At 39.9% G+C, this 20,190-nt stretch overlaps 1 protein-coding gene across 1 annotated transcript in view; it reads left to right on the plus strand.

The window, feature by feature from the left end:
- The first annotated feature begins 406 nt into the window (after positions 1–406).
- RNF128 (ring finger protein 128) overlaps positions 407–20,190 on the plus strand; it is a 111,065-nt gene continuing 91,281 nt past the window's right edge. The window contains exon 1 of the mRNA XM_041741659.1: positions 407–1,030. Coding sequence (XP_041597593.1) covers positions 625–1,030 — 406 coding nt within the window. The 5' untranslated portion in view covers positions 407–624. The remainder of the gene's footprint in view (positions 1,031–20,190) is intronic.

The following is a 20,190-nucleotide window of genomic DNA, read 5'->3' on the forward strand; positions in this document are numbered from 1 at the left end:
TGGCAGAAGATATTCCTTGGAAAGCCTATTAAGAAAAAAATCCACAAAGAAATAAGAGGGCTGAAAAGGCTACAAAAATCAATTCTCCTACCACTGTAGCAGTGAAACGCCTGGATCTTAACTTACTCCTGGAAGAACTGGTTGATAGCATATTTCAACGGGGCTTGGAAAACCAGTTTAGTGTTTTAAATATTCTGAGAGAGGTGACTTTCAGACTTGTCACGTGGGATTCCTAAGAGTCCTGTTCCTCATTCCGATCCACTCCGTGTTTATGAAAGTGCATTCGCTGAAACATTAAGAAAAAAATTTCAGTGCAGGAAGTCATCCAATCCTGATAAAGTTGACATGTAGAATAAAGTTTATGATGTTATTTATTGCTAAGGTAGTCCTGGTTAAAGGTCACGTGTGTGCAGTTGGAGGTGGGGAGGCAAGGGAGAACGTAGAGAACCCAAGTGAAATAGAGCCTGATGTATTCAGGGCTTATGTGGTTAGAGGTGAGATCAATTACCTCCTTGCAACTGAAATTTCAGACTTCTGCTTAGCAGGGACCCAGGTGGACAAATGGTGACTGATATTTGGAAATACCAGCAGACATTTTGAATCGTGTGCTCAGATGAACCAGCAATGAGCCAGGAGAATAAGTCCAGTTGTTTTCCGCCGCTTGTAATTTTTGCCTTCTTATTTAAAATCACGGTGTCTTTTTCCATGAATGCCTATGTGACTGTGACTTATTACAATGAAACCAGCAACTACACCACGACAGAGAGGTGTGAATGTGGTGTTTATGGGTTAGCTTCGCCGGTGGCTAATGCTATGGGGGTGGTTGGCATCCCTCAGAACAATAATTACCAGGCTTGTGATTACAACACTGAGTTTACTAATACTAACAGTCCCTGGATTGCGCTGATAGAAAGAGGCAATTGTACATTTTCAGAAAAAATTCAAGCAGCGGGCAGAAGAAACGCAGATGCTGTTGTGATTTATAATGTTCCAGAGACTGGCAACCAGACGATACAGATGGCGAATTTTGGTAAGTAATGACTGAGTCCCAAAGAAGGTTTATGTCTTTATTTATCTTAAAATGGCATTTCCATCTAGAATTACTCTAGGATTTGGCGGCAACATTGTCAAATGATTTTTTTTCCCAGCACTACCTGGAATCACTTTACTATTACTTAATATTTGTAATTAGGTTGTTCCAAGGACCAAGGCAATTCATGAAGTGATCCATATGTTCTTTCATGATTTTCTTAGTTGTTTTAGTTGGCTCATTATTATATAACTGCTTTTTAAGAAAATGCACCTGACCTCTAAACATTTTTAAAAACCAAATATCTTAATTCCATTTTTAATTTGTACTTTTCAGTTTGATTCATTTTCTTCCTCAGAAAGAATCGTACATACTCAACTATTCAATTGCTACAATCCTGATTAACTATTATGAGTAAACAATAGCATATTGTAAGTATGCAAAAATGTTAAAAAATGAGAATTCCACTATCTGCTGTGTGCATGTGAGATGTGAATATGTTTGTGGGACTAATTCATATAAAACTCTCTGAGAAAAATTATACAGTGGAAAAGGCATGGTAGAAATAGGATCACACTGGAATCTGCATCAAAAGTAAAAGTTTCCCTGAGAAGTATTTACTTAGGACTTCTTAAGTACATATAATCATCTAATTTATTAACTTTGTACTGGAACTTACTTCTGAGAATTATTGTTTTTATTTTATTTGTTTTGTTAAACAATGCAGCTCTCTGAACAAAGTGTGTTTAAGCCAGTAAAGAAGTAGATTTCTCTCTTAATCTTTCTCTACTACTATAGGTAGGAATAGATATTTTAGCTCCAGATGGCTAAGGAAAAAAAAGGTAATGATTTCAAACAGATTAAGAGCTGGAAGAACACAATATCAAGGATAATTGATTATCACCACCAAATCTGGCATCTGAGAAAATTCATGTAAATGAAACAGATTTCAAAATTTTAAAAGAGAGAAAATCAAATTTGTGTTAAGAATAATAGGGATTGAAAAAAAAAGAATAATAGGGATTGGAATATGCGAGGTTATGCCCGTGCAATAATGGCAGGTTAGTACTAGCGTGGTAAAAAAAAAAGCTACTGGTTTCTCTGGATATCAGAAAACCAGGTAAAGATGGTCTTTCAGTGGCATGAAATTATTGTCAATGTACAAGACTCCACTCGCTCACTGCCTTTTGTAATATACCCTGGACACTCCCAGAACTCAGGCATTCACATTTATTTTTTTCATAAGCCCTTCCCTGTGTGTTCCTTCATTTCTACAAGTGACTTTTATTTTTGTAGAAATAAACAGGGACAATCTGCTCATGAAAATCAGAAAACAAGCCTATTCTAAGGAACCTACTTCCCTTAGTTTCAGTTTAGATTCTGAGTACTCCAGGTTTCCTGTGGGCAATTGCATTGTCTTCACAGCTATTTTTAAAGTATACACAGTACCAGACTAAACAGTAGTCCTGTTTTCAAAACTTGCTTTGCAACATGCAGTAGAGGCCAACATCTAGTGGAATGTGGGTACCCAGCCACTGATTTTCAAAGACGTACCAAAGGTCACTTACAGTAAATCTCATCAGGAGGCACACACAGTCATCTGAATGCCTGACTCTGAGCAGAGTATTAAAAACAAGGCAGTTACATTTAGCCTTCAATGTGTACTTGCAGCGTAACCAAGGATATATGATCAAAAACATTTTTTAGAACTACCACATTGTCCCTCTTTTAAAATAAGCACATTGAAAAAGAAAACATAACTGTAGTAGTTGTAATAGTTTATATTTGTTACCATTTCCTCTATGTCAGGCACTGTTGTAGGGTGCCTGCCATATTTTTATTTCATTTTATTTTATTTCATTTTTCCTATTACCACTTTATTTCTTTTATTTAGAATAAATTAGCCAACATAGAGCACATCATAGTTTCAAAGATAGAGTTCAGTGATTTATCAATTGCGTATATCCCAGTGCTCATTATACCAAGTCATCTCCTTAATGCCTGTCACCCAGTTACCTCATCCCCACCCACCCACCTCCCTTCCAGCCACCCCACCCTCAGTTTGTCTCCTAGAGTTAAGAGTCACTCATGGTTTGTCTCCGTCTCTGATTACTGATCTCTAATACCAAAAGTTCTCAACTGCAAAGAATTAAAATAGTAAGTTTAGTGTTTTGCAGTTATAAGACCTATCGCCTAGTGTGTTAGTATAGTTCTGTCTTCCCAGAAATTTCCCTTACAGAGATTATTAGATGGTGCAGTTGACAAAGAGTGAGGCAGGTGTGGATACCAAAAACCTACAGTCACCTTCTGGCCCATTTAAAGATGGGGTCATTATTTTGTCACATAAGCCCACCTGTTGTTAATTTTTGCTGTCTTTGGGTTAGTGTCCTGTTTTGTTGACATGCTCATTAAAAAAAAAAAAAGATGCTCATTATCACTTACCATCAGGGAAATGCAAATCAAAACTACAATGAGATATAACCTCACTCGTGTCAGAATCAACAACACAAGAAACAAGTGTTAACAAGGATGTGGAGAAAGGTGGGAATGTACACTGGTGCAGGCACTGTGGAAAACAGTATGGATGTTCCTCAAAAAGTTAAAAATAGAACTACCCTCAATCCAGTAATCACACTACTGGGTAATTCTAAGGGATACATAAAATAAAGATGAGGGCAACAATTCCTCCTCCTCCTGCAAAAGCTCTTGGCTTCCTCTCCATCCTCTCATCTTTTAGCACCCCTACAAACCACCTTTCCGGAAAAATCGCACTATGGCACCCTGTCATCCTTGTCCTGCTCCACCTCCCTCTCCCTTGATCCAGTCCCATCGTTCCATGCTAGGCCTTGGGAACCTTTCCACAACGTCGTGCCTCTTTGCTTACCCACGTCGATGACCTCCAACGAAAGACCACTAGGAACAAATCCGTAGTTGAAAAAGTTGGATTTTTTATTTGCTTCAGCAAAGGGGGGTAGGCACAGCACAGGAAAGCAACGGGGCATCTCCATAAGAAGATGGTAGGAGGGACTCAGATGATCTGGGTGAGGGTCTAGGGAAGCAGGCCATCTACCTGCCACCCCAGTTTGCTGAGACTATAGAATTTCCCAGAAAGCAGGACTTTTGGGCCTTAAAACAGGACATTCCTAGGAAAACCAGGCTGAGTTGATGACTCTAGCTGGCTTTGCTCTGGGTTTAGAGTCTATCAATGAGAGGAGGCAATCCTGTGACTGGATTTCTAACTACATCTTCTCTCTATGTGGGGAAGGCTGACCAGAAGCTACAGCAGTAATTGAGAAAGAAGCAGCAGTCACTTGGCATTAGCCAGGATGGGAGACTTTTGGTCATTTTTGCGAGTCGGACACAGTTCATATTTGGACTATGTCCAGACATGATTGTGGAATAGGCTTATTTTTGTCCTGAGCCTCCCCGTAATCTTGGTGTTCTCTGAGACTATTTGTGCTCAGCAAGGAAATACCAAGTCACAATTGATAGTGGCACGCCCGGTCTCAGGTTGTCTCTTTCTCACTAGCAATAGTACACTGTGCCTGTGCCCTCACTGTGGTACAAATGCATTATCCGCCCACCCCTGACAATTTTAAATTCCTGTGCCCCCTTTTCCCCATCTGGGCTGCCCTCAAGGCCCCAACAAGCATAAAGAATGCTCCTGCACTCTCTCATGGTTTCATGATATGTGGACAGAATGTCCTTCCTCCTAGGCCCACTCTATTTATAGCCTCCCTATGAGCAGGCTTCTTTTTTTCTGAAGGGGACAAAGTTCAGTCTGCCACTGAAGAGGAATAATGGATAGCTTAATGCTTGGAGGTGAATCCTTCATTCAGGGTGTCCCAATTTGCAGTCCGTTTTCACCTCGCATTTTTTATAGTATTAGAAACAAGAGACTATGCTTATGTATCCGTAAGCAATTATGTAACATCTTTTTTTTCCAGATTTTATTTATTCAAGAGAGAGAGAATGAGAGAAAGAATGAGCATAAGCATGGGGCGAGGCAGAGGGAAAAGCAGACTCCTCACAGAGCAGGGAGCCCGATGCGGGACTCAATCCTGGGACCCCCGGATCATGATCTGAGTCAAAGGCAGACATTTCACTGATGGAGTCACCCAGGTGCTCCAGTAATTACACAACGTCTTCACAACAATTTGAAAATGTTTCAGAGACATCCATCCTGTTCTGTCCCAGATGAACAAGAAAAAACAAGAGGCTTGTTATTAAAGTGTGAAATTTGGAACCTGTTAAGTACTAACTTGATAAGCAAACAGGTCCTGAAAGTTAACTATGCTGTTAAGAAGCAAATTGCCTTAAGAAATGTGTAGGTTTGAGTGCAGTTGATTTCAGCAAAGTCAATAATTGGGGCAGGATAAAATGGTTCTTATGTTTTTATCATTTCGACCGTGTCGAATGAAAGGGATTACAAGGATGAGGTTTGAAGCATTTCAGAATCCCCAAAACTCATCAATTCCAGAGCATACGTAAGCACATGGAAAGGAAGGGTTTGATCAGAGCAGCAAACACAAACACTAAATGTTTTGGGGGAAATGTCTTCTAGAAATGAAAGAGGAAAGAAATAAGAACAAAGTGTATAAAGGGAAGGGAAGAAAATCATTAAAAACTTCACTAAGGGGCAGCCCAGGTGGCTCAGTGGTTTAGCACTGCCTTCGGCCCAGGGTGTGATCCTGGAGACCCGGGATCAAGTCCCAACGTCAGGCTATCAACATGGAGCCTGCTTCTCCCTCTGCCTGTGTATCTGCCTCCCCTCCCCCCATGTCTCATGAATAAATACATAAAATCTTTTTTAAAAAAAACTTCACTAAAGTTTCAGTAGCTTCTCATGGCACTTGGAGTAATTCGCACTCCTTCCTATGTCCTGCTGGAGCCATGAATCACCTGGCTCCTGCCTACCACTCTGACCTCATCTCCTGAAACCTCCCCACCCCCCTGCCACTCACTCAGCTCTAGCCACACTAGCTTCCTGATAGTCCCTCTATTCCACTAAACTCTTCCCTGCCCTTGAGCCTGAAAGTACTTGATACCCCCCACATCTCATTAAACATAAAGTCCTGATGATTTTACCTCCCTGCATTACCTTTCTTTTAAGTTTTTATTTAAATTCCAGTTAGTTAAGATGCAGTGTAACACTAATTTCAGGTGTACGATATAGTGATTCAACAGTTCCATACAACACCAGGAGCTCATCACAAGTGCCCTCCTTCATCCCCATCTCTTGTTTCCCCATCCTCCCACCCTTTCCCCTCTGGTAACCATCAGCGTGTTCTCTAGAGTTAAGAATCCATTTCTTGGCTTCTTTCTCACTCTCTATCTCTTTCTTTTTCTTGGCTTGTTTGTTTTGTTTCTTAAATTCCACATATGAGTGAAATCATGTGTTTCATGATTTCAACTGATGAGAAATCAGTTGTCTTTCTCTGACTTATTTCACTTAGCATTATGTTCTCTAGCTCCACTCATATTGTTGCAAATGGCAAGACTTCACTCTTTCTATAGCAGATTGATATTCCATTGTATATATCCACATATATGTGTCTGTATATATACCACAACTTCTTTATCCATTCTTCTATCAATGCACACTTGGGCTGCTTCCAATATCTTGGCTATTGTAAACAACACTGCTATAAACATTGGGGTGCATGTATCGCTTTGAATTAGTTTTTGTATACCCTCAATCCAGGGTAGTTCTATTTTTAACTTTTTGAGGAACATCCATACTGTGTTCCACAGTGCCTGCACCAGTGTACATTCCCGTCTTTCTCCACATCCTTATCAACACTTGTTGTTTCTTGTGTTGTTGACTCTGACACGAGTGAGGTTATATCTCATTGTAGTTTTGATTTGCATTTCCCTGATGGTAAGTGATAATGAGCATCTTTTTTTTTTTTTTTTTTTTTTGATGAGCATCTTTTCATGTGTTTGTTGGCCATCTGGATGTCTTCTTGGAGAAATCTCTCTTCATGTCTCCCGCACATTTTTTTTTTTTCCCGCACATTTTTAATTGGATTATTTGCTTTTTGGGTGTTGAGTTGTAGAGTTGTTTATGTATTTTGGATATGAACCCCTTATCAGATATGTCATTAGCAAATGTCTTCTCCAAATATCTCCATCACCTTTTAGTTTTGTTGATTATTTCCTTCACAGTGCAGAATCTTTTTATTTTGACATAGTCCCAATAGTTTATTTTTGCTTGCCTCAAGAGACATGACTATTTAGAAATTTCTACAACTGTTGTCAGAGAAGTTATTGCCTATGTTCTCTTCTAGGATATGTATTATTCCAGGTTTCAACTTCAGGTCTTTAATACATTCTGAATTTATTTTTATGTATGGTACAGGAAAGTGGTCCAGTATCATTGTTTTGTGTGTTACTGTCCAGTTTTCCCAAGCCATTTGTTGAAGAGGCTTTTTCCCATTGGATATTCTTATTGCTTAATATCAATTGGCTGTATACTTATGGGTTCATCTCTGGGTTTCATTCTGTTCCATTGATCTATGTGTCTGTTTTTATGCCAGAACCATACTGTTTTGATTACTACAGCTTCATAATTAACTTGAAGTCCAGAATTGTGATGCCTCCAGCGTTAACTTTCTTGAATTCTCAGGGTTTTTTTTTTTTGTGGTTCCATACAAATTTTAGGACTATTTATTCTAGTTTGTGAAAAATGCTATTCATATTTTGATGGGGATTGCATTAAATCTATAGATTGCATTGGGTACTAAAGATTTTTTAACAGTATTTGTTCTTCCAATCCACGTGCATGGAATGTCTTTGCATTTCTTTGTGTCATCTTCAATTTTTTTCATCAGTGTTTTAAAGTTTTCAGAGTACAGACCGAGGCGTGGCAAGATGGTAGAAGAGTAGGGGTCCATAACTCACCTGGGCCCACATACTTACCTAGATAATTTTCAAAACATCCTGAACACCTATGAATTCAACCCGAGATTTAAAGAGAGAACAGCTGGGATGCTACAGAGAGAAAAGTTATCGCTTCTAACAAGTAGGAAGGAAAAAACTAAAAACAAAAAGGTGGGAGACGAGAACCCCAAGTAGCCAGGCTAAAGTGGAGCGGTGAAAGACTCTGGGGTAGGAAAGCCCAGCCCTGGAGAAGCAGGAACTTTAAAAATCCACGCCACACTTTTCCCTAACAAAAAAGTGCTTAGCAGGGAAATTGGGCAGAATGGAGGAGGGGCAGTAAACCCTCTAGATTCCCCGAATCACTATAAAGGAGGGGTGCCCGGCAGAAAGCTCACCGCAAACTGCAGTCTGGTATCAGTAAAGGGCTGGAGCGCCACAGCCCTCTGGGGCATTTGGGAGAAGCCAGTTGGTTAGGCGGGCTGGCTCCAGATGGAGGTGGCTGTGCCCTGTTCCCTTCAGGAGAGGCAGTCCCTGGGAGCGCGGGTCCAGTGGCACAGGGCCCTGGATCCCAGGGCGCACAAGTGGACAAAGCCAGCCATCCTGCGCCCCACCACCCCACACAGGTGGAGGCAGGGAGGGCACAGGACAGCGAGGACTCTCCTGCCATGGGGCGCCCCCAAGCGGTGCAGATCAGCACACCCCTGCCGGACCCCAGGAGCATCTAGGCCAGTGCCAACTGGGAGACTATAATTAGTTACTCAAAGGGAACTCGACTCCAGACCTGGGAATCTGGCCACCACCATTGTTTTTCTTCTTTGTTTCACCTTGTGCCTCGGAGAGGCAGGGACACTAGTGAACAAAGGCCTCACAGGATAAACAACTCCCACTAAGCCTGGCACCCAGCAGGAGGTGGGGCATCTCCCCCAGGTGCACACACCTGAGAATTAGCACAGCAGGACCTCCCACAGAAGACCAGTTGGAAGAAAAAGGGAAGAGCAAGTTCTTGAACAAGCAGTGCTGGAAAGATCCAGGACCAAGGAAAAGAGTATATTGAAGTAGAGGGTCCATTTTTAAAATGTTTTTTCTTTTTTCCATTACGACTCGTTTTTATTTTTGTTTTTGTTTTTTTATGACTCATTTTTATATCAGACTAAAAATTTCCAATATTTTTTCTTTTCCCACCTTAACTACAATATTTTACCAGCTCTTCGTATTTAAGTATTTTCCTTTTTGATTTTCATATTTCTACAATTACGTGTCTTAGATATATTTTTCACTTCTGGATTCCCTTCAACATATTCACTTTAATTTTGGTAGATACACAAGATAAGGGTATTTCTTTTTCTTTTTTTTTCTACCTTGTTTTGTTTTACAATGGTGGAAGCTAGCACCTTCTAATACATGACCAGCATATACCCAAACCAAGTGGAATACTGTGCTGATTCATTCTGTAAGATTATATTCTCTCTTCATTCCCATTCTGTTCCCCTCTTTTATCTCGTTTATGATTTGGTGGTCAATGTTGGGGCTTTCTACAAGTATTGCTGGTTTATATAAATTTGGGATTGAGCATCTTCTAACATACAGAACAGTATACACTCAGAACCAAGAGAATTACGTCTAGGACCCCTCAGGTAGATTACATTCTCCCTACACTACCTCTTCTTCACCACCACCATCCCCCCCTTAATTTTTCTCTTTTTCCTCTTCTCTTTACTTTTCTTTTTCTTTTTCTTTTTTTTTCTTTTTTCTTCTTTGTTTTTGGCTTTGGCTTTTTATTTTTACTACATTGTTTTAAAATTTGTTTTTCACTTTAGTGGTCCTTTTATTTTGTTCTTTTCTTTTTTCTTTTATTTTCTGGTCTCTGATCTATTCAAAATTATCTAGGGTGTATTTTACTTAGGTCATGGTTGATATTTTTGACACAGCCCACTCATACAGCCACTATGCACTAGACAAAGGGACTAGAAGGAAGAATTCACCATAAAAGAAAGAACCTGAAACTACTCTCTGCCACAGAGTCACAGAATTTGGATTTCAATACGATGTCAGAAAGTCAATTCAGAAGTACAACTATAAAGCTACTGGTGGCTCTGGAAGAAAAGCATAAAGGACTCTAGAGACTTTGTTACTGAAGAATTGAGATCTAATCAGGGCGAAATTAAACATAGATTAAATGAAATGCAATCCAAACTGGATGTCCTAACTGCTAGGGTTAAGGAGGTAGAAGAGTGAGTGACATAGAAGACAAGTTGATGGTAAGGAAGGAAGCTGAGGAAAAAAGAGATAAACGAGAGCCCAGGAAGAAAGTCTTAGGGAAATAAATGATAGCTTGAGAAGGAAGAATATACGTATAATTGGGATTCCAGAAGTGGCTGAGGGAGAAAGAGGACCACAAAGTATAATTTGAACAAATCATAGCTAAGATCTTCCCTAATCTGGGGAAGGAAACAGGCGTTCAGATCCAAGATATAGAGAGGACCCCCCCACCCGAGATCAGTAAAAACCGTTCAACACCTCAACATTCAAAGATAAAGAGGAAATACATAAAGCAGTGGAAACAAGAGGTTCTTAACTTATATGGGGAGAAATACCAGATTAACAGCAGACCTCTCCACAGAAACCCGGTAGGACAGAAGAAGCTGGCATGATACATTCAGGGTACTAAATGAGAAGAACATGCAGCCAAGAATACTTTATCCAGCAAGGCTCTCATTCAGAATAGGAGAGATAAATAGCTTCCAGGATAGGAAGAAACTGAAAGAATATGTGACCAACAAACTGGCTCTGCAAGAAATATGAAGGGGGACCCTGTAAAAAGAAAGAGGAATCCCAAAGAAATAATCCACAAAAACAGGGACTGAATAGGTATTGCAATGACACTAAATTCATATCTTTCAAAAGTTACTCTGAATGTGAATGGGCTAAATGACCCTCAAAAGATGCAGGGTATCAGACTGGATAAAAAAGCAAGACCCATCTATATCCTGTCTACAAGAGTCTCATTTTAGACCTAAGAACACCTTCAGCCTGAAAATGAAGAAGTGGAGAACCATTTACCATTCAAATGGTCTCAAAGAAAGCTGGGGTAGCAATCTTCATATCAGATAAAGTTTATCCCAAAGACTGTAGTCAGAGATGAAGAGGGACACTATATCATACTTAAAGGGCCTATCAAACAAGAAGACCTAAAAATCATGAGTATTTATGCCCCTAATATGGGAGTTGCCAAGTATATCAATCTATTAATAACCAAAGTAAAGACATACATAGATAATAATACACTAATAGTAGGAGACTTCAGCATGGCATTTTCTGCAAATGACAGATCTTCTAAGAAGAGCATCACCAAAGAAACAAGGGCCTTGAATGATACACTGGACCAAATAGATTTCACAGATATACACAGAGCTGTGCATCCAAACGCAACTGAATACACATTCTTCTCAAGTGCACATGGAACTTTCTCCAGAAGAGAACACATACCGGGTCCCCAATCAAGTCTCAACCAATACCAAAATATTGGGATTGTCCCCTGCATATTTTCAGACCACAATTCTTTTAAACTAGAACTCAGTCACAAGAAGATACTTGGAAGAAGCTCAAACACGTGAAGGTTAAAGAGCATCCTACTAAAATATGAATGGGTCAACCAGGAAATTAGAGAAGAATTAAAAAGATTCATGGAAAATAATGAAAATGAATATACAACGTTTCAAAACCTTTGGGATGCAGCAAAAGCAGTCCTAAGAGGGAAATACATTGCAATACAAACCTCCCTCAAAAAATTGGAAAAAACTCAAATACACAAGTTAACTTTACACCCAAAAGAATTGGAGAAAGAACCACAAGTAAAACCTACACCAAGCAGAAGAAGAGATACAAAAAGATTCGAGCAGAACTCAATGAAATAGAGACCAGAACTGTAGAACAGATCAACAAAACCAGGAGTTGGTTCTTTGAAAGAATTAGTAAGATAGAGAAACCCATAGCCAGCCTTATTAAAAAGAAAAAAGGCTGAAATTAATAAAATCACAAATTAAAGTGGAGAGATCACAACAAATACCAAGGAAATACAAACAGTTTTTAAAATGTATTATGAGCAGATATGTCCCAACAAATTAGGCAATCTAGAAGAAATGGAGACATTTCTATAAAAACACAAACTACCAAAACTGGAACAGGAAGAAATAGAAAATCTGAGGAGGCCAATAACCAGCAAGGAAATTGAGGCAGTCATCAAAAACCTCCCAAGACACAAAAGCCCAGGGCCAGATTGCTTCCCAGGGGAAGTCTGTCAAGCATTTAAAGAAGAAATAATACATATTCTACTAAAGCTGTTTCTAAGGATAGAAAGGGACGGAATACTTGCCAACTCGTTTTATGAGGCCAGCATTACCTTGATTCCAAAACCAGACAAAGACCCCACCAAAAAGGAGAATTACAGACCAATATCCCTGATGAACATGGATGCAAAAATTCTCAACAAGATACTAGCCAATAGGATCCAACAGTACATTCATTAAGAAAATTATTCACCATGACCAAGTAGGATTTATCCCTGGGACACAAGGCTGCTTCAACACTCGTAAAACAATCAATGTGATTCATCATATCAGCAAGAGAAAAACCAAGAACCATATGATCCTCTCATTAGATGCAGAGAAAGCATTTGACAAAATACAGCATCCATTCCTGATCAAAACTCTTCAGAGTGTAGGGATAGAGGGAACATTCCTCAACATCTTAAAAGCCATCTACGAAAAGCCCACAGCAAATATCATTCTCAATGGGGAAGCACTGGGAGCCTTTCCCGTAAGATCAGGAACAAGACAGGGATGTCCACTCTCACCACTGCTATTCAACATAGTACTGGAAGTCCTAGCCTCAGCAATCAGACAACAAAAAGACATTAAAGGCATTCAAATTGGCAAAGAAGAAGTCAAACTCTCCCTCTTTGCAGATGACATGATACTCTACATAGAAAACCCAAAAGCCTCCACCCCAAGATTGCTAGAACTCATACAGCAATTTGGTAGCATGGCAGGATACAAAATCAATGTCCAGAAATCAGTGGCATTTGTCTACACTAACAAGGAGACTGAAGAAAGAGAAATTAAGGAGTCAATCCCATTGACAATTGCACCCAAAAGCATAAGATACCTAGGAATAAACCTAACCAAAGAGGTCAAGGATCTATACCCTAAAAAATATAGAACACTTCTGAAAGAAATTGAGGAAGACACAAAGAGATGGAAAAATATTCTATGCTCATGGATTGGCAGAATTAATATTATGAAAATGTCAATGTTACCCAGGGCAATTTACACGTTTAATGCAATCCCTATCAAAATACCATGGACTTTCTTCAGAGAGTTAGAACACATTATTTTAAGATTTGTGTGGAATCAGAAAAGACCCCGAATAGCCAGGGGAATATTGAAAAAGAAAACCATAGCTGGGGGCATCTCAATGCCAGATTTCAGGTTGTACTACAAAGCTGTGGTCATCAAGACAGTGTGGTACTGGCACAAAAACAGACACATAGATCAATGGAACAGAATAGAGAACCCAGAAGTGGACCCTCAACTTTATGGTCAACTAATATTCGATAAAGGAGGAAAGACTATCCATTGGAAGAAAGACAGTCTCTTCAATAAATGGTGCTGGGAAAATTGGACATCCACATGCAGAAGAATGAAACTGGACCACTCTCTTTCACCATACACAAAGATAAACTCAAAATGGATGAGAGATCTAAATGTGAGACAAGGTTCCATCAAAATCCTAGAGGAGAACACAGGCAACACCCTTTTTGAACTTGGCCACAGTAACTTCTTGCAATATACATCCATGAAGGCAAGAGAAACAAAAGAAAAAATGAACTATTGGGACTTCATGAGGATAAGAAGCTTATGCACAGCAAAGGATACAGTCAACAAAACTAAAAGACAACCTACAAAATGGGAGAAGATATTTGCAAATGATGTATCAGATAAAGGGCTAGTTTCCAAGATCTATAAAGAACTTCTTAAACTCAACAGCAAAGAAACACACAATCCAATCATGAAATGGGCAAAAGACATGAACAGAAATCTCACAGAGGAAGACATAGACATGGCCAACATGCACATGAGAAAATGCTCTGCATCACTTGCCATCAGGGAAATACAAATCAAAACCACAATGATATATCATTTCTCTGACCATTTCACAAAGAACATACCCTTTCTAAACCACCTCACACCAGTGAGAATGGGGAAAATTAACAAGGCAGGAAACCACAAATGTTGGAGAGGATGCGGAGAGAAGGGAGCCCTCTTACACTGTTGGTGGGAATGTGAAATGGTGCAGCCACTCTGGAAAACTGTGTGGAGGTTCCTCAAAGAGTTAAAAATAGACCTGCCCTATGACCCAGCAATTGCACTGTTGGGGATTTAACCCCAAAGATACAGATGCAATGAAACGCCGGGACACCTGCACCCCGATGTTTCTAGCAGCAATGTCCACAATAGCCAAACTGTGGAAGGAGCCTCGGTGTCCATCGAAAGATGAATGGATAAAGAAGATGTGGTCTATGTATACAATGGAATATTACTCAGCCATTAGAAATGACAAATACCCACCATTTGCTTCAACGTGGATGGAACTGGAGGGTATTATGCTGAGTGAAGTAAGTCAATTGGAGAAGGACAAACATTATATGTTCTCATTCATTTGGGGAAATAAATAATAGTGAAAGGGAATATAAGGGAAGGGAGAAGAAGTGTGTGGGAAATATCATAAAGGGAGACAGAACATTAAGACTCCTAACTCTGGGATACGAACTAGGGGTGGTGGAAGGGGAGGAGGGCAGGCGGTGGGGGTGAATGTGTGACGGGCACTGAGCGGGGCACTTGACGGGATGAGCACTGGATGTTATTCTGTATGTTGGCAAATCGAACACCAATAAAAAATAAATTTATTATAAAAAAAACATGTGAAGAAAAATCTGGATCTCAACTCCAAATTATGCAAAGTTAATCCATGGGGCTCAATTTTATCGTATGTAAAATGAGGTTAAAATACTCATTCCTTACAGAGTTGCTGTGAGATTGTACATGGAAAGCACAATTTCTGACGCATATAAAGATTGCAGTCATTGCTGTGAAGATAAAAAAAGAAAGAAAGAAACGACAAATACCCACCATTTGCTTCGACATGGATGGAACTGGAGGGTATTGTGCTGAGTGAAATAAGTCAATCGGAGGACAAACATTATATGGTCTCATTCATTTGGGGAATATAAAAAATAGTGAAAGGGAATAAAGGGAACGGAGAGAAAATGAGTGAATATATCAGTGAAGATGACAGAACATGAGAGACTCCTAACTCTGGGAATCGAACAAGGGGTAGTGGAAAGGGAGATGGGCGGGGGGTTGGAGTGACTAGGTGACCGGCACTGAGGGGGGCACCTGACGGGATGAGCACTGGGTGATATGATATATGTTGGCAAATCGAACTCCAATAAAAAATATATACAAAAAAATAAATTATATTAAATTAAATTAAATTAAAAAGAAAAGAAATCCCAATTGTCAGCCAGAGCTTGCTCTTCTAAGATCTTACTGCTGCAGAGCTTCTCTTGGGTCAGGCTATGGCTCTTGTTTCTTTGGAGATGTGCTTAGAAGACCTATCAAGTGTAGAAAGCGCTAGATTGAAGTCACCAAGTATAAGTGTATTATTATCTAAGTATGTCTTAACTTTGGTTATTAATTGATTGATATATTTGGCAGCTCCCACATTCGGAGCATATATATTGATGACAACCGTTCAAAATCTTTGGGATACAGCAAAAGCAGTCCTGAGGGGGAAATACATCACAATACAAGGTCAGGCTATGGCCATGTAAACAAGAACAAATAGCTCCCCAGGGCTTTATATGCTAGGGTTTAACCTCGGTATCAAAAAGTAATGTACATCAGGTTAGAGCCCTCCTATCTCTTTTAGGCCTTCATTAATTTCTCTTGTTCCTCCAAAGGACTGCAGTTTTTTTCTTGGGGGGGGGTGGGTAGAAAGGGTATGTTCTTTGTGAAATGGTCAGAGAAATGATACATTTTTCTTTAGCTCAAATGCAACTTACCCTTCTCTCCTTCTGAGTACTGTTACAAAAATTGTTCAGGAAGCTCTTTGGTAGATATGGCCTTTTTGTATATTCTGGCTTTTTGGCAAGATTATTATTATTTTTTAATTTTTGTTATCATAAATAAATAGTCACAGAGAGAGACAGAGGGAGAGAGAGACACAGACACAGGCAGAGGGAGAAGCAGGCTCCATGCACCGGGAGCCCGATGTGGGACTCGATCCCGGGTCTCCAGGATCGTGCCCTGGGCCAAAGGCAGGCGCCAAACCGCTGCGCCACCCAGGGATCCCAGATTATTATTTTTTTAAAGAACATTTGCCTTTGTGTTTGGAGTGGTACTAAATTTTTCAGAATTAACCGCTGTGGCCTCCAACTGCAACTAATCTTACTGTGTGTAAGTTACTGAGCATTTAAGATTCTGATTATATCCTGTATGAGGCTAATAAAAATAACCAGTGGAAAAATTATTTGGAAAAGTAGTTATTTGGTCCACATAGACGTTTTTCAAGCTAAAGTAATGTCAAACATCCTCTTTGACTGATTATACACTCCTCCTCCTCCTCCTCCTCCTCCTCCTCCGCTGAATTGACTGCCTTGAGGAAAATAACTCAATTTACATTTCCACGTACAAGCTAAAAATATATGCAAGCAAATGGAGATTGGATTTAATTCAATACTCGAATGCAGGGCATCCAGGTATTTAATGATTGCAATTTTGACATCCTAAGGCCTTGACTAGATTTCTACCATTTTTTGCTGAAATCCTCATCTCCTTAATGCAGAGATAGGTAATTAGCATTAGTCATAACAAACATCATTTCCCAGGACATTTGAGTTATTAAAATTGCCTAAAAGAATGTTGTCGTGTGCTCCTTCTTCATAATCATTTTTTAAAGATATTTATTTACTCATGAGAAACACACACAGAGACATAGGCAGAGGGAGAAGCAGACTCCCTGCAAGGAGCCTGATGCAGGACTTGATCCTAGGACTCTAGGATCAGGACCTGAGCCGAAGGCAGACGCTCAACCACTGAGCCACCCAGGTGCCCCACAATAATCATTTTTATGCAACATCCTCCAGATACTCTGGTAACACTCCACTCAAGCCCCATCTTGCACCTGATGTAAGACTCTAAAGCACTTCCATTTGTAACCTAATGGCTGATTAGTTTAACATGCAGGTAATTCAACACTCGTTACCATCCACTGGATTGAACCCTCCCTGCCCCAACACTGACATGCACCTCCTTTGCCCTTGTAATCTACACTCCCCAGTCTGGGGCCCTTCTGGTCTAAATTCTCTCATATTTTTATGTCTCCCATATTCCACTTTGCCCTTCTGAGCTCCTCGAAGAATGCCTGCTCTCTTGTGAACAACTCTGACATTTTGTCTACACTGCCTGCCTTCTACCTGGCTACACCAAGTCCTGTTTTTTTTTTCCAAGTCCTGTTTTTGTTTGAGGTAACCTTATTACAGAATTTAGTTTGAAAGCTTTACACTATGTACCACTATATGGTCTCACATTCATGTCATCCTTGCTCATCCCATCAAGTGCCCCCCTCAGTGCCAATCACCCAGTCACCCACACCCTCCACCCTCCTCCCTTTCTACCACCCCTAGTTCATTTCCCAGAGTTAAGAGTCTCTCATGTTCTGTCTCCCTTTCTGAAATTTCCCACTCATTTTTTTCCTTTCCCCTTTATTTTCTATCACTATTTTTTATATTCCCCAAATGAATGAGACCATATGTTTGTCGTCCGATTGACTTATTTCACTCAGCACAATACCCTCCAGTTCCACCCATGTCGAAGCAAATGGTGGGTATTTGTCATTTCTAATGGCTGAGTAATATCCCATTGTATACATAGACCACATCTTCTTTATCCATTCATCTTTCGATGGACACTGAGGCTCCTTCCACAGTTTGGCTATTGTGGACATTGCTGCTAGAAACATCGGGGTGCAGGTGTCCCGGCATTTCACTGCATCTGTATCTTTGGGGTAAATCCTCAGCAGGGCAATTTCTGGGTCGTAGGGCAGATCTATTTTCACCATTTATTGAAGAGACTGTCCTTTTTCCAGTGGATAGTCTATCCTGCTTTGTCGAATATTAGTTGACCATACAGTTGAGGGCCCATTTATGGGTTCTCTATTCTGTTCCACTGATCTATGTGTCTGTTTTTGTGCCAGTACCATACTGTATTGATGATCACAGCTTTGTAGTACAACCTGAAATCCCGCATTGTGATGCCCCCAGCTATGGTTTTCTTTTTCAATATTCCCCTGGCTATTCGGGGTCTTTTCTGATTCCACACAAATCTTACGATGAAATGTTCCAAGTCTCTGAAGAATGTCCATGGTATTTTGATAGGGATTGCATTGAATGTGTAAATTGCCCTGGGTAGCATTGACATTTTCACTATATTAATTCTTCCAATACATGAGCATAGAATATTTTAATATTTTTCCATCTCTTTGTGTCTTCCTCAATTTCTTTCAGAAGTGTTCTGTAGGTTTTAGGGTATAGATCCTTTACCTCTTTGGTTAAGTTTATTCCTAAGTATCTTATGCTTTTGGGTGCAATTGTCAATGGGATTGACTCCTTCATTTCTCTTTGTTCAGTCTCCTTGTTAGTGTATAGAAATGCCACTGATTTCTGGTCATTGATTTTGTATCCTGCCACACTGCCGAATTGCTGTATGAGTTCTAGCAATCTTCGGGTGGAGTATTTTGGGTTTTCTATGTAGAGTATCATGTCATCGTCGAAGAGGGAGAGTTTGACTTCTTCTTTTCAATTTAAATGCCTTTTATTTCTCTTTGTTGCCTGATTGATGAGGCTAGGACTGCCAGTACAATGTTGAATAGCAGTGGTGAGAGTGGACATCCCTGTTTTGTTCCTGATCTTAGGGGAAAGGCTCCCAGTGTTTCCCCATTGAGAATGATATTTGCTGTGGGTTTTTCATAGATGGCTTTTAAGATGTTGAGGAATGTTCCCCCTATCCCTACACCCTGAAGAGTTTTGATCAGGAATGGATGCTGTATTTTGTCAAATGCTTTCTCTGCATCTATTGAGAGGATCATATGGTTCTTGTTTTTTCTCTTGTTGATATGATCTATCATGTTGATTGCTTTATGAGTGTTGAACCACCTTTGCATCCCGGGGATAAATCCCACTTGGTCATGGTGAATAATCTTCTTAATGTCTGTTGGAAGTACTCCATCCCTTTCTATCTTTCCGAACAGCTTTAGTAGAATAGGTATTGTTTCTTCTTTAAATGTTTGATAGAATTCCCCTGGGAAGCCATCTGGCCTTGGACTTTTGTGTCTTGGGAGGTTTTATGACTGCTTCAATTTCCTCCCTGGTTATAGGCCTGTTCACGTGTTCTATTTCTTCCTGTTCCAGTTTTGGTAGTTTGTGGTTTTCCAGAAATGTGTCCATTTCTTCTAGATTGCCTAATTTATTGGCACATAGCTGCTCATAATATGTTTTTAAAATCCTTTGTATTTCCTTGGTATTGGTTGTGATCTCTCCTTTTTCATTCATGATTTTATTAGACTCTTTTCTCTTTTGTTTTTAATAAGGCTGGCTAATGGTTTATCTATCTTATTAATTCTTTCAAAGAACCAACTCCTGGTTTTGTTGATATGTTCTACAGTTCTTCTGGTCTCTATTTCACTGAGTTCTGCTCGAATCTTTAGTTACTTCTTCTGCTTGGTGTAGGGTTTGTTTTTTTTTTTTAGATTTTTAAAATTTTATTTACTCATGAGAGACCCACACACACACACACACACACAGAGAGAGAGAGAGAGAGAGAGAGAGAGAGAGAGAGAGGCAGAGACACAGGCAGAGGGAGAAGCAGGCTCCATTCTGGGAGCCTGACGTGGGACTTGATCCCGGGACTCCAGGATCATGCCATGGGCGGAAGGCAGGCACTAAACTGTTGAGCCACCCAGGGATCCCAGGTGTAGGTTTTAGTTACTGTTCTTTCTCCAGTTCCTTTAGGTGCAAATTTAGCTTGTTATTTGAGTTTTTTCCAATTTTTTGAGGGATCCTTGTTTTGGGATGTATTTCCCTCTCAGGATTGCTTTTGCTGTATCCCAAAGATTTGAATGGTTGTATCTTCATTCTCATTAGTTTCCATGAATCTTTTTTA

Source organism: Vulpes lagopus, chromosome X (genome assembly GCF_018345385.1).
Source record: "Vulpes lagopus strain Blue_001 chromosome X, ASM1834538v1, whole genome shotgun sequence".
Taxonomy (NCBI): Eukaryota; Metazoa; Chordata; class Mammalia; order Carnivora; family Canidae; genus Vulpes; species Vulpes lagopus.